This window comes from Neofelis nebulosa, chromosome 2 (genome assembly GCF_028018385.1).
Source record: "Neofelis nebulosa isolate mNeoNeb1 chromosome 2, mNeoNeb1.pri, whole genome shotgun sequence".
Taxonomy (NCBI): domain Eukaryota; kingdom Metazoa; phylum Chordata; class Mammalia; order Carnivora; family Felidae; genus Neofelis; species Neofelis nebulosa.
In genome coordinates, this window is record NC_080783.1 from 218409700 (window position 1) to 218424053 (window position 14354).

General features: G+C 48.5%; 1 protein-coding gene across 1 annotated transcript; it reads left to right on the forward strand.

Annotated features, from left to right (window-relative positions):
* Positions 1 to 3194: 3194 nt before the first annotated feature.
* On the forward strand, positions 3195 to 10682 carry RPL22 (ribosomal protein L22). Its single transcript, XM_058719305.1, has 4 exons — positions 3195 to 3316; positions 5119 to 5223; positions 7629 to 7753; positions 10481 to 10682. The coding sequence occupies exons 1-4, from the start codon at positions 3305 to 3307 to the stop codon at positions 10623 to 10625; spliced, it is 387 nt and encodes a 128-aa protein (XP_058575288.1). The 5' UTR covers positions 3195 to 3304; the 3' UTR covers positions 10626 to 10682.
* Positions 10683 to 14354: the final 3672 nt, after the last annotated feature.

Here is a 14354-nt window from a genome sequence, read left to right on the forward strand (position 1 = left end):
GAGAGCAGCGGCCGCCCCTCCGCAGACAGCGCGTGGGAGGGCCTGGAATCCCAGGCGGGCCTCTGGCTGGTTGGAGTCTCTCGGCCAAGAGACTGACCTCTCAGAGCCTCTCTGCTTGGGTGAAACAGGGCCTGCCCCTCGGTGATGCGCGAGAGTTTAATGAACTGAAATGAGCCTACTAGGCTTCTAAGTAATGAAGGCCTCAACCCCCATCACCAGCCGAGTTCCCCAAAGAAGGGGTGAGTTGGGGAGGGAGAGGAGTTTCTGAGCCTTTCCGGCAGAGCTCCCTCTGCTGTTCATGGCCAGGCCGGTCCTTGTTTATCCCAGTGTTATTTTCTCCAGAGTGCCTGCCATGCTTGGGTCATTTTCTACCTTGTCTGCACATGTTATCCTGAGCTCTGGGAAGGCAGCCTCTGTCTCTGCCCCTCCTGAAATCAGAGTCAAGCCCAGAGACTGACCCACAGAAGGTGCTGGATAAAATCTTATCAGTTAGGATGTAATATTTTAAAGCTAGGAGAGAATATTTAAAGCTGGGTTTTGAAGGATGAATAGGAGTTTGACAGTGGGAGAAAGGAAGAGAATTGTAGGTATAAACTACGTGTTCTTTCTCTCTCTCTCTCTCTCTCTCTTTTATTTATCTGTTTGTTTGTTTATTTATTTAGAGACAGAGAGAGCTCGAGCAGGAGATGGGCAGAGAGAGAGAGAGGGAGAATTCCAAGCAGGCTCTGGGCACAGTCATCCAAGAAACCAAGAGATCATGACCTGAGCCAGAATCAAGAGTCGGACACTCAGCTGACTGAGTCACACAGGTGCCCCTAAACGACCTGTTCTACCCCTCTCTACCCCTGGTTCTATTTGTGCTCTAAGCCACAAGAACTGTAATAACAATAGCTAATGTTGTGGACAAGGTACTATTCAAAGTTCTTTTACTTGTATGAACTCATCCAGACAACAGCCTTAGAAGGTGGAAAATGTTACCCTAGTAAGTGATAGAACTGATATACAAAACTACAGGATACTTCATAAGCGAATTATGCAGGAGTTTCCTTCTGGAGGGGCTGTAGGAAATGGATGTCCCTTCCTGATACTTGGGCTTATTTAATCCATTGATTCGTGTTTTCATCTGTTAGTAAGCAGCTGCTATAGGTCATACACATGGGAGGGACCACAGTAGCCACGGTTAGCCAAGTATAAACATGGACAAGTACAATAATGACAGATAATAATGACAGTGCTAAGTGCTCCAAAGAAAATTATCAGGATGATGTGAAGGAGGGCAGCTGGGAGGGGTGGAGCTGAGGGTACACTAGGTAATCCTGGGCAGAGACAGGCACTGAGCCTGAGACCTTGCAGGATGAGAAGCGATCAGACACAAGAAGAGCCAGAAAGAGTTCAAAGTGGAGGGAGCAGCACGTATAAGGTCTCAGAAGTTGGAATAAATGTCAAGCAAAGAAAAGTAGACCCATGTGTGTGGAGACACAGGAACTCAGGGGTGAGGTGGGGCTGAGGACGGAGGTGGGTGTAAGGGTTACGGGTTTGGGGGGGGAGGGGGAGGGGGAGGGGAGTGGGGTCATGGGGGTGAGGGTGGTCCACTCCACACTCTAGACTAGAGATATCAAGGAGGTCACTGGTTGTGAGTCAGGAGTCCAGGCAGGGGTGGAAGCTGCACACAGAGACTTGGGGAGTTGTATTCAAAGGCATGATCTTGGGTCACACCAAAGGTCAAGTGCAGATAAAGATGAAGGGAGCTCTGTGTCCTGCAGCCCTTCAATCCAGGGAAGAGGAGGGAGCAGTAAGGAGATGGAGAAGGAGTGGCCAGTGAAGTGGGAGGAGAACCAGGAGACCCTAAGTCCTGCCCACCCCCCAAGAAACGTCAGCAAGGAGGAGGGAGTGACTCACAGTGTCAGATGCTGCTAAGGAAGCAAGAAGAGGACAGAAACCTGACCCCAGTCCCTAGCAGGGGGACATCACCAGTGACCTTGATGAGAGCTGTCCTGATAGCTGGGGGCCAAAAGCCTGACCAGAGTGGGTTTAACGGACAATGGGAGGACAGTCCACAGAGAGGCAACTCTTCCAAGAAAATTGGTGTGAAGAGATTGTCTTTCTCTGTCTCCCTCTCTCTCTCTGCCCTTCCCCCACTTGCACATTCTCTCTCAAAAGGAAATGAACATTAAAAAAAAAAAAAAAAAAGAATAAAAGGGTGGGTTTGGTACTTGATTAACTGGCACAACAGGCCTGAGTTTAAACCTAGACCAGTCACCAGTCGGTGCACTGGGTTTCCTCCAGCCCTTGTAAGCCAGGATGGGATTTCTGCCAGGGGAGGCCACTGGAGCCAGGTGGAAGGGAGAGGAGGGTGTATGCAGCTGGGTGATTACAACGAAGGACCCTAGGATGTAACTGGTGAGGACAAGAGGGGGGTGAGGGTGGGTGGAAAGCAGGCCTGTCGATGGATCTTAGTTCAGCGGTTGAAGATCCCTGCTACTCAGCTTGGGGTGCATAGACCACCACCGGCAGCAGCATCTTCTGGGAGTTTGTGGGAAATGCACAATCTGAAACCAGTGAGATCCACTGAATTGGAATCTGCATTTTGAGGAGATCCCCAGGTGATTCCTGTCTACGTGCCAGTTTGAGAAGTGTTGGCACAAGAATTTTTGGAACTGGGAAACTAGAAGGCACGCGCTGGAAAGCTAGGTGGTGATGATCGGAGGGTGGGCGGCTTGTATTTGAGATGGCGAAGGGGTCAAACGGGAGAGCGTACCTGACTGCAGCATGGAGGGCTAGCCCTGGGAGACACAGCCCCCGAGCACCAGCTTCAAGGATGGGCACTTCAAGTAGGAAGAAGCCAAAGTGCTCTTGGGCATTAGGATCCCAGGACCAGAAAGGCCTCAACTCCCCAAGTTGGTGGGTTCTACTCCCATACCACTAGCTGGTGATTTATGGGTTAGTGAATTTCCTTATTTCTTTTCTCTTTCCAAAACTTTCAAAAGTAGAGCGAACCCTCTATTTCTCTTTGGGCTCATCCAGTCTAGCTCCCCCCTCCGATCGTTTGCAGTGGGACAGGCCACAGGGCCTCCTTCCTCAGCACGCCCCCCCCCCCCCCCCCCCGCCCAAGGCCTGCGATAGGACGGGCTTCGCATTCAGGGAAAAGCAATCGCTCCCCGATCGTACAAAACAGGGCGAAATCGTGGCGGCCGAGGGGCGTGGCCGGGCGATTGGTACGGCCTGAGTCCTGCGTGCTCTGCGCGCTGCGAGCTCTTTGCGTCTGCGTAGTGCGCCCACCTCCCTTTCTGCCTCCGCTGCCGCCATGGCGCCCGTGGTTAGTATGGCTCCGCGCGAGGCCTCGGCTCTGGGGCAAGCACGTGGGCTTCGCTGGCCCGGCTCCTGCCCGGCTCGCGCGGGACCGCGTTGTGCAGAGCCCGGCCGAGGCTGGGCTGGCAGGCCGGCGGGAGCGGGCCAGGGCCGCCCCGGGCCCAGCACGTTGTGGGCGGAGGAGGCCGCGGCCTGGGGCGCGAGAGGAGCCCCGGAGTTTGCGGAGCCCGCGACTCGGGCTCGGGCGCCTGTCTGCGGCCAGCCGGGAGCTGGGGCGCCCAGGCTAGAGCCTGGGCCGGCCAGGGCCCTGGGGAGCCCGGCTGGCGTGAGGCAGCCAGGGTCTGGGCCTGGTTACCTGGGCGGAGGGCGGGGAAGAGGAAGGGGACCTGCCACTCTCGGGAGTCGCATATCCGGGTAACCTGCACCCGGGACTTGGAGACGAGTGGGAATGTCCACGGAAGGTGTCTGGCCGGCTTGCTTTCAGAGAGGGGCCTGGGTTTGAGGACCCTCGTAGTGTTCATGGAGGAAGCAGTTCCTCAGGGCGCACCTGTAGAGACTTTTTGGTCGAGGGCAGGGCCCACCTCCTTTCAGCCCCGGCCGGGCTGGGACCGGCCGTGTGGCGCCCTCGTGTCACTCGGCCTGCAGCTCGCCCTCCTCACATGTTGCCTCGAGCAAGTCGTTTTCCTGCCTCCCTTTTGTTGGGACACCGTTAACATTTTCGGCTTACCTACTCTTTTCTGCCGGGGCAGGCTTTTAATACCTCTCTGCATTTGTATGCCTTTGATTTAAAACCTTGATGGGAGGTGTGGATCCCATTGTGGGCAGGTCTTTTACTTGCTGATTGTGTCTGTCCGGGGCTAGATCTTAAAGCATCCCTTTAGGTTACCAGGAAGAGATGTCTTAAAGAGAAGTCCGTGATTTTTGGAGTAGCTAAAATGTTGGACAAGTTGAGCCAGTCAAATGGTAGATGAAATTTTTTTAAACGTGAAGGGGGACCAGGTGTGTTCTTGGAAAAGTCTTTTTAGAGTCTGTAAAACTCTTTAGAGTGGAACTGCAAGTAGTTAGGTAAGGTCGTACAAGTGCTTTTTTTAGTGATGTTGGAGTTTGCAGAGGGAGAAGACTGAGCTTTGTGAGAGTAAAGGGACTGGATCCTTGCAGGATGTGCTCAGACTGATGATTTAAATCAAAACCTAGAAATCGACAGTAGTGTTGTAATTAGAACCAAAGTTTGAGTCTTTTTCTTGTCCCTGCTGGGGTAGATGCGCTGCTGGGACGTGCAGTTCCCACTGTGGTTTTCAGGAAGGTAGGCGAGCAGTTAAACGGATCAGGACCCTAATCTGGAGAGTTAGGACAAGTACTCATTTCAGATTCAATTTGTTTTAGATATGCAAGGCATACTTTGTATGCTTGCCCTAGTCCTGGAATAAAGTATGCACTGTTTCTTGAAACTGTGTTTCTAAAGTTTTATGGTAAATAAAAGAAAATGTTCCTTTTATTGTGGTTCATAAGGTAACAGAGTTTTCATGCCCAGAGAGATGGGGGAGGCTGGAAAGGGCAAGTAAGTCAGAGTGCTAGAATTTCCCCCTCAAAAGGGCATGACTCCCGGCCCCTAAGCTTACAGAGCAGCATTCTGGGTACCACCCCTCAGGGCAGGTCACTTGCGACCCTGCAAGCGAGCACAGCTTTGCGGATTTTGGATTTGTGTGGGCTTTTCCATCTCAGGCGTTTTTGGTTGGGTTATGTTTTTGGTGGTTGAGGGGAGGGGCATACCGGTCGTGCCTTCATCTGTGTATCGTTTGCGCACCTTAGAAAAAGCTTGTGGCGAAGGGGGGCAAAAAAAAGAAGCAAGTTCTGAAGTTTACTCTGGACTGCACCCACCCTGTAGAAGACGGAATCATGGATGCTGCCAATTTCGTAAGTGACACCCTTGCTGCCACGCAGGACAGGGAGGGACCTTCTGAGATGTTGCCGAGAAAACCACGTTTCTGTTCTCCTGCTCATGGGCATCTCTGGTTCTGGCTCCACACAGACCGGAAGTTGGTCTGGTTACTTGTTTTTAAGTCTCACTTTCTTTCATGTGTATCGGTGGTGAGGAGTAAACATCAATGCTAGGGAACTGCCTCAGTTTCTTTCGCCTCTTTCCTTTTGTTTCCAAAAGTGGTTTTATTTACTTCCGAGTTCCCAGGAAACGGCCAACCCCACTGGATCCAGTACCCGCTTGGCACCTTGGTGTGTTGAAGCATAAGCACTGGGCCCTGATCCTCACAGAGTAAGGGGCTGTCTCCACCCGGCCTGACTGCTGGGCTATGGGTATTGGACAGATAGCAGCGTTTCTTTGGGCTTTCTTTTTATTAGATATCAGGGCTTCGGTGTTTACATTAAAATACTCTCTTTGCTGATTTGTAATTGGAGCTTGTTTTTTTCCATATCCCGCTTTGTATTGATATTTTACCCCATATATTTGGCCCTAGAAAAATTAACCTCATTGCCATATTTTGACTGTGCAACTTGGCAGTTTACTCTTTACCTGTTTGGTAGCCGTGTCTGGGGAATTCAGACTGACTGACTGACTTACTTATTTATTTATTTATTTAGAATGTTTACTTGTTTTTGAGAGAGAGAGAAAACGTACCTGCGAGCAGGGGAGGGGCAGAGAGGGTGTGTGTGTGTGTGGGGGGGAGACAGGATCCAAAGCAGGTTCTACACTGTCAGCACAGAGCCCGACTCGGGGCTCGAACTCATAACCCTCGAGATCATGACCTGAGCCGAAGTCGGACGCTTAAGCCACTGAGCCACCCGGGCGTCCCAGAATTCAGACTTCTTGTGCAGAGGCTCTTAAATTCCCATTTGCTCTTCTCTTTGCCAAAAGATAATGTTACAACAAGAATAATTTTCAGGTGAAAAAATCCAGAGGTTCAGCCTATGGCCACTAACAACAGTGAATGCCCGTAACTTCTTGCGTGTCCCTGCCTTGTGTGATGTGATGCTTTTTGTGTCTCTGTTGCTGCGGGAAGTCCCTTAATTGGCTCCTCAGTCTCTGTGTAACAACGTTACTTTTCTCTTCTCTGTGGCCACCTTTCCCTCCTAACCTTTGTGGCCTCTTCCAGCTTGTGTCTGTGTTGGCCCTTCCCTGGCATCGCTTCCCTCTCCCTGCCTTTACACTCACTTGTGTGTAATTGTTTTTCCTTCTAGAACCTTCTTAGGATAAAAAAAAAAAAACTTGAGTCTAAGATGCAAAAATCAAGATTTCTGACTTAGTCACTCTACTCTGTCCTCAGTTAATGTACAGTGTATTGGAGTATGTATGTATGTATTTTAAAATTTATTTTTGAGAGAGTGCGTGTGTGCATGCTGGGCAGAGACAGGAGGAGACAATCCCAAGTAGGCTCCACGCCATCAGAGCAGAGCCCGATGTGGGTCTCTAACCCATGAAACATGAGATCATGACCCAAACTGACATCAGGGGTCAGACACTCAACTGACTGAGCTGTCCAGGCACCCCTACCCTTGGAGTTTTTAAATAGAGGATTGTAGGGATTTGGGGCTGGAGGGATTTCATATCATTTGTAACAGCAAGAGAACCAGAGTTGTCCCCCTTTTTTTTTTTTTTTTTTTTTTTTTTTAAAAGAAGTAGGCTCTAAGCCCAATGTGGGTCTTGACCCCACAACCAGGAGTTGCACACTCCACTGACTGAGCCAGCCAGGCACCCCCGGAGTCCTCCTTTTTGACCAAGACCCCTGAATTCACCCCATGGAGGTGGGTCCCAGGCTTCCAAGGGGTTTTGCCAAGAGTGCCATTTCTGGGCTCCTGGGCTGTTGCCCTTCTGCTGTGCCATGCAAACGGCCCCTGAGCTGATGTAGAGTTGTTTTGGTCTGTGTTAGGTTTTGCTCCTACTGCTAGGTTGAAGGCTGACTTATTTCCTCTCATGGTACTGAGAGCAATGTTTTATACTCCTTAGATTCAGAATTGTCTGTACTTTGTAACAGTTTGGCCCTAGGTTTCCTGTCTATTCTTTACTTTTGACTCATCAGTCAAGCCTTTTGTGTAGAGGCACATTTGTTTGACCTTGTGTGGAAGCAGTCACGTGTGTTCATGCGGGGATGTTTTCATGTTCCACGTGTAAATAAAGTTGAGTAGTGCTGTCTTCTAATTTCCATTCTTAGATTTCAGACCTCATATTAATAGCTAAATATGTGCTGTAATTTTTTTTTTTTTTTGAAGACTGAACATAGAAACAAGTCTTCATTCAGTATTAAGAGCATAAAACAAGTGGGCAAAGCTGTCGCTTCACTTACTGATCGATTTGACCATTTCCACAGGAGCAGTTTCTTCAAGAGAGAATTAAAGTGAATGGAAAAGCCGGGAATCTTGGTGGAGGGGTTGTAACCATCGAACGGAGCAAGAGCAAGATTACGGTCACTTCTGAGGTGCCTTTTTCCAAAAGGTATGGGACAGGAAAGTGCTACCTGCCAGCCTCCCATCTCTGGGTCCCGCCCGCCCCCCCCCCCCCCCCCCCCCCCCCCCCGGTCATTTGTTTTTTGCTTGCATCCCTTAATTCCTGGAACAGGGTCCAGTGCAAGGAGGCACTGAATGAATGATCCTGTGGGGGTTGAAAGCATTCAATTTTTGGTAGTTTTAAAAATTTTGTTTTTCACGGGCTAACGTATTTCAAGCAGTAAAGATGCTCAGACTTGCTTAGACAGTACTGAAAATGAGAATATTGCCTCCTTTCCCTGTAGATCAGTGGAGAGCTTTCGTTTTTATTTTATTGAGGTATAGTTGACATGCAGTGTTGTACTGGGCTCAGGTGCACAGCACAGCGATAGGACAGTTCTCTACCTTCTTCAGCGTTCACGATCAATGTGCTTTCATTTTTAATTCTACTTTTAGTTCCCTGTAAGTGCCAGTATCGTTGGATGAGGACTCCGAGATCTCAGTTTAGACTGAAGCCATCCTTTTAATTCCTGTGGGCCCATTTTTCTAAGTCGGAGACCCCAGTTCGCTTGTCCTGCAGTATTGTGTGGTGGTTGTAAGGAATTGAACCGGTTTATACCTAGCTCCTAGCCCAGAGCCTGGCATGTTCTTAGGAGCTTTCAATCAGACTGAATCAAGTAATGGGAGATTTGAAGGTGTGTTAGGACAGATTTGGTATAATTCAGCTTTTGCTTTTAGCTTTAATTATTATCAGCCAAGAGGTGACTTCCTACTCTGCCTGGTTCAGTTATTTGTGCAGAAGGAGATTTTTTTTTTTTAATGTTTATTTATTTTTGAGAAAGAGCACAAGCAGGGGAAGAGCAGAGAGACAAGGAGACACAGAATCCAAAGCAGGCTCCAGGCTCCAGGCTCCAGGCTCTGAGCTGTCAGCACAGAACCTGATGTGGGGCTCGAACTCACGAACTGTGAGACTAGGACCCGAGCCAAAGGTGGACGCTTAACCGACTGAGCCACCCGGGCACCCCCAGAAGGAGATTTGATAACACGAGAGATGGGTGCAACCATAGGGCCTCCAGGCCGTACAAAGCCTGCGACACACTGGGCTTTTGCAGAGCTCCTGGGGGTGATGCTGTGATCTGTGACCTGTCCCCGACGTTTACCAGGCTGGCTGTGAGAATGGCTCCTGACACCTTTTCCATTTGCACAGATTGTTCATCCCTAGTGCAGGAGGACAGGGGCCCTGTGTTCATCGCTTCCCTTTCTGGATGGTAATGGTTTTCTTGAAGTGTTCTAGGTATTCCTAATCCAGGACTTTTTCTTGTTTGCACACTTCTGTAGCTTTTTACCTAGTTTTCCAACGTCCTATTATAAGAAAAGGAAAAAGAACAAATTTTTTAAAATTTTTATTTATATCGAGAGAGAGAGCCTGTGTGCACATGCACGAGTGGGGGAGGGGCAGAAAGAGGAGAATCCCAAGCGGGCTCTGCCTTCACAGTGGAGGTCATCACCTGAGCCGAAATCAAGAGTCGGACACTTACTAACTCAGCCACCCAGGCGGTTTAATTTAAAAATTATGAAAAATCTTAAGCCACCTGGACTTTCAAATTAAGCACCTCACCTGAATACAATATGGTAGAAACAGTAAATGGCAGAAAAGAATACTTTTTAGATGGAACGACCAAATTGATTTATTTTTATGTAGGGGAAAGTGGATAGGATTGAACTGAGATCTTCACATCTTTGTGAAGATTGCTTTGTTGGCGTAAGTAACGCTGTTGAGCGGTACTCATTTCCTGGAGGTGGTGAGTTTGTTGGTTCGTTCCTATCTGGGTCCTTGCCGGTCTGCCTGTGTGTCTCACGTAGTCCTTGTGACAGCCTGAAGAGATGGTAAGTATCAGGAGTCTCATTTCATGGAGGGGGAGAGTGGGGCTTGGAAAGGTTAATTTGCCCAGCCGGGACTTAGTTTGGTGTTCTGTTCCCTCTTCTCCTTTTGGGTTTGGAAAGATGCCCGAGGGCCTCCTAAGTAAACAAGTGAGAGGAGAAACACGATTGCAGGCTTTGGGCAGTTGGGATGTTGAGCACAGAAGCCAGTTGCTGCCTTTATGAAAACAGCCAGTTTTTTAAGCAGTTTGCTGTGGTGACTGCTTAGCTGTCCCCCAGGCCACGCCAGCAGTCAGGCTGACAGGTTGAAAGGACTGAGTGCCGTCACTTGCAGAGGTGGAGCAAGGGCAGTGGCAGGGTGGCGTCCTGTTTCCCAGGAGTTGGGTGGTGAGCATCTCCTGGCCGGAGTGAGTGTATGACAAACAATCCCCGTCATCCGAACAACCTCGGAAGGAGGTTAGAATCCGTGAGGTGAGATGCAGGAAGTACCTGGAGCTCATTAGAAACCCAGTGATTTCTCCGTAAAAGGTACTAAGATCGGGTACTTAACTGTGTCATTACTACTGTGGTATCTTTCTCCAGTGGTCACTAAGAACCACTTCATAGGCGTTTTGCTGTGTTTAACCGACAACTGTGACCTCTCCTTGTGTGTCCTCATTTTTATTGCCAGTGTAGATGAAATGTGGCTGACGCTTGTTTTAGAACCTTGGCTGGGTATATCGGCCTTACCTTTGCCCTTTTTGGATGCTGGGAGAACACCCTGAATGGTGATGGTTTGAATGCACAGGTTTTATACAAGTGACTGTTGGAGATGCCGGAGCCCTGTGGTGAGTTCTCAAGTGTTCTCTCTCTGCAGGTATTTGAAATATCTCACCAAAAAATATTTGAAGAAGAATAATCTACGTGATTGGTTGCGCGTAGTTGCTAACAGCAAAGAGAGTTACGAATTGCGTTACTTCCAGATAAACCAAGATGAGGAAGAGGAGGAAGATGAGGATTAAAACTCCTTTATCTGAAATATTTTGTATGAGTTCTTCAATAAAACTTGGGAACCAAAATGGTGGTTTTCCTTGTATCACTGCAGTGTGGATTGACCAGAAAATTGGAAATCATAGTAAAAGGGCTTCATTTGGGCTGCCGTTCACTTATTTGTAATTAGACTTTTTTTCCTGCTTAAAAACTTTAGTTATTGTGGTAATAATACCAAAATAGAAATAACCTCCTTTAAGGGAACTGCCCATGAATTGACCTTGAGCAGGTGGTTAAAGGGTGTGGAGGTGTGTGCATTCAGTTAGTCACTATTTTACTTCAAAAGGTGTGACCGTTTTACCTGGTGCTTTTCTTAAAAGATTCAGGTATACAAACATTGGGACGTCTAATCCACTGAGAGCAAAACCAGTGACTTCTCTGAGGTTTGCTTCCTGCAGGAACAGGGCAGCGTCGATAAAAATGCAAGGTTCTGGGGCATTTACTTCACCTTTTGATTACAAATTACTCGATGCACACAATTACTATGTACATCCTTTTTCTTCCTGTAGAAATAGGATGTCCTTTTCCACCGCTGCGTATTCTCCTCTTCAGGAAAGAATTTGGAGAGTGCTTATAAAAGTCCCAGGTTTTCAAAGTAAGAGTGCACAAAAATGAATCTGTAAATAAAAACTGTTCCCACAACTCTTTGCAACAAACTGTCCCTTTGGCCCCCAGCAGGGGGAGCTGGAGCTGAGCGGTGGTAGAGCTTCCAGAGATGGACCTGTGCATCTGGCCGGGATTGGAGCCTTGTCACGGGGGTGGGGCGCGAAGGAGAAGCGATTGAGAGACGGTTCATGCCGAGGAGACGGGGAAACTGTGTGGACGTGCCAAGGGAATGGTCACTTCTGAGCCACCTAGGCCATGCCTGGATTTAATGTCCAGTCCTACAAACTTGCATTAAGCAGGACCAGACTGAAAGTGGGATTTCGTTGCCTTGTGTGCAGAGGCTGGAGATCTGAGCAAGGTCATTAAGTTGTAAAGATGTGTCGTTGCCAGCTGAGAATCCAGAGTATTTGGGAGTGACTTTGAAAAGAGACCCTGATGCCTTATGGTGCCCTTCTAAAATCTAAACAATTCTGCAGAAATGTCTGCAAAGTCTTAAAACTACAGTGTAAAATGTTCTTAAAGAGTTTCCCTCAGCTAATTTCTACACCTGACATTCTTGGGCTCTGCTGGTTGGGGAGCTGGAAATTAGAGTCCTACCTTGGCTCCAATTTGACATTTGGTGCTCCTTGGATTGAATTTAACATGTTGCATCTTTGCAATTTCATTTGTGGTAAAGGCTCTAGCATTTTCTATTTCTATGCAAATTTCGTGAAGCAGAATTGTTTGCATGTGTGAAGGCGAGGTTTCTTTCTGATGTAACTGAGGCATCAGCTGGGTTTTGGCCACAGTCCCTACCATGATCTGTCCCTACCGTGATCGTGATCGTTAACTGTTAGTAAGTTTATGACCTGGGTTTGCAAATTGTACTTGTTTGTTGCATTGCTGTTCGCCTGTAGTGATTCTTAGTTTGGTTGTAAAAAATTAACCCTGGGCTAAAATTAGCATATATAGTTTTTTTTTTTCCCCAAACTGCTCCCAAATTTTAAAACTTGTAATAAAATTGAAACTCATTGGTTTTTCTATGCCTTTTTGAACTCTTGTAATTGAGTTTTGATCACATTTTATATTAAAGTGGCTAACACATGGCTACTATTACTGTGCAAGCCTTTTTTTTTTTTTAAGGATTGGCATGTTAATCTATTTAGCGACAGATTGTTTTTCCTGCTAATTGCTGTACCAACAATGACCTTGGTCTTCATTAAGCTTGAGAAGAAAATGTGTCCTTTATTCCCCTTTTCTTTACCTCAGCTGTGCCTCGGTGAGAGTCTGGAGTTGGTCGTGACCCAACTCTCCGGGTCAGATCCAGAGCCGAGAGAATAAATTTGCAAACGACTTTTTCTGATGGAGGATGTGTACTGGGAACCTGAATCACTACGCCCGTTATGCCAGCTGTGTCCAGACCACCTTTAGACCACTTTCCTTTTCATCTCTTGACTGATGACCTACCTGCTCCATGGGAAATACAGCCCAGGAATCGGGGGGGAGGGGGTCATGGAGAGTTTCAGGCCAAGAGTTTCGTTCATAAAAGCAACGGAATAGGAAGCTGGCACAATCCTGTTCTTAGCTGATTCTGGTCACCAGTACCATTTCTGGGCTAAAGGTTGAGTATTTGGTTTTCTTTCAAAAGCCTCAGTGACACCCACCTTTTCCTGTGACTTTCAGTGGTTAAAGGTGCTTGTTTTCTGAGTAGTGTTCTCTTCCTATCTTTTCGGGAAGAACCAAGTGTTGAGATACATGGACCCTAACTTCACCAGTGGCGCCTGGCAGGCGGAAACAACTTGTGCGTAAGACAGGGAACAAAGTGGGGGAGTTTGATCACACCAAATACTTTTAAAGACAAACTGATCAAAATTATGGAATGTTCTGGGGGCATTTAGACCACAGCCTTTTCAGAGGATACTTGATGACCTGGGAGGGGAGCAGGATTCCAGTGAGGTGATAGACTGGCCTGTCCCCTGGTTGTCACCTTAGCCTCAGGAGAGCCTAGAAATTGGCTTTGGCAACCTGGCTTTCACTTCCTCCTGCTGCCACGGTCCTTCCCGTGGCTTTGCTCCAAGCTTATCCAGCGTTGGAAGCAGAGTGTGGTGCCGGCCGCTCCCTTTGAGGGGGGGCATACACCTAGGATGTGTGGGTCATTGGCCAGATGACAGATTCTGCAGTACCATGGGGACATGTCTTCTTGGTAACCCTGGACAGAGAGTGGGGCTGGCCAGAGTCAGAAGCTGGGGAGAGCCTGGGTGGGGTCCTGCTGGAGGTGTTGACTGACTTGTCGGGTGCCTCTTCTTTGGGGTAACAGGTTGTAGAGGTTGCGTCCCTTTCTGGAAGGGAGGAAGGTGAGGAAGAGGCCTGGTGGGTGAGGAGGAGGTGCCGAAGGAAGCCGGTGAAGGGCTGCCTTTTAAAGGATGCCACCATGCTGCTTGTCTCGGGGAGCAAAAACCTAAGAATTTGTAATCTAGACGTTTTCCTATCTTGCCTCTCTTTGGGAGGATCTGAGAATTCACATTCTTTTTTTCTAGGCTATTTCTGGCCAAGCTAAAACTGTCTGTTAATGCTGTGCTGACCGGCTGAGTTGGCTGCTACCGTACCTAGAACCCAGAAAGAACCCCTAAGATGATTTAAGTCTTAGACAACCCCTTCCTCCGGCCCAGGGCCATGGGGCCCAGAAGTCTGCCTTATCGAGAAACACCCTCAGCAACTCTAAGTGATTTGGGTTCAGGCAGTGCAAGACTGCCATCTTGAGAAACAGGCTCCAGGTACAAGGGAGATCTTGGTGCATTAGGGACGTTTACCCTTCATTTTATTTTTATTTATTGTTTTATTTATGAGGGCGAGAGAGCGTGCACAGGTCAGGGAGGGGCAGAGAGAGAGAGAGAGGGACAGAGAGAACCCCAAGCAGGCTGTGCGGTCAGCCCAGAGCCTGACACAGGGCCGACTGAGCCACCCGGGGGCTCCTGCCATTCATTTTAGAAGACACTGCGATGCCAGCGATGTGGCTCAGCCGCTAAGAGGAGGCCGGGGCAGAACTGCATGGCTCGCGTGAGGGGTGTAGGGACAGGGGCTTCACGGGGCCGTCAGGTGGTCACAAGTAGGATATG

What these genes read in the sequence shown, in the direction of transcription:
- RPL22 (XM_058719305.1), top strand. An exon ending in TCATGGATGCTGCCAATTTC is followed by an intron (nt 5,224 to 7,628) that starts GTAAGTGACACC and finishes CCATTTCCACAG; the next exon opens with GAGCAGTTTCTTCAAGAGAG. An exon ending in GAGGTGCCTTTTTCCAAAAG is followed by an intron (nt 7,754 to 10,480) that starts GTATGGGACAGG and finishes CTCTCTCTGCAG; the next exon opens with GTATTTGAAATATCTCACCA.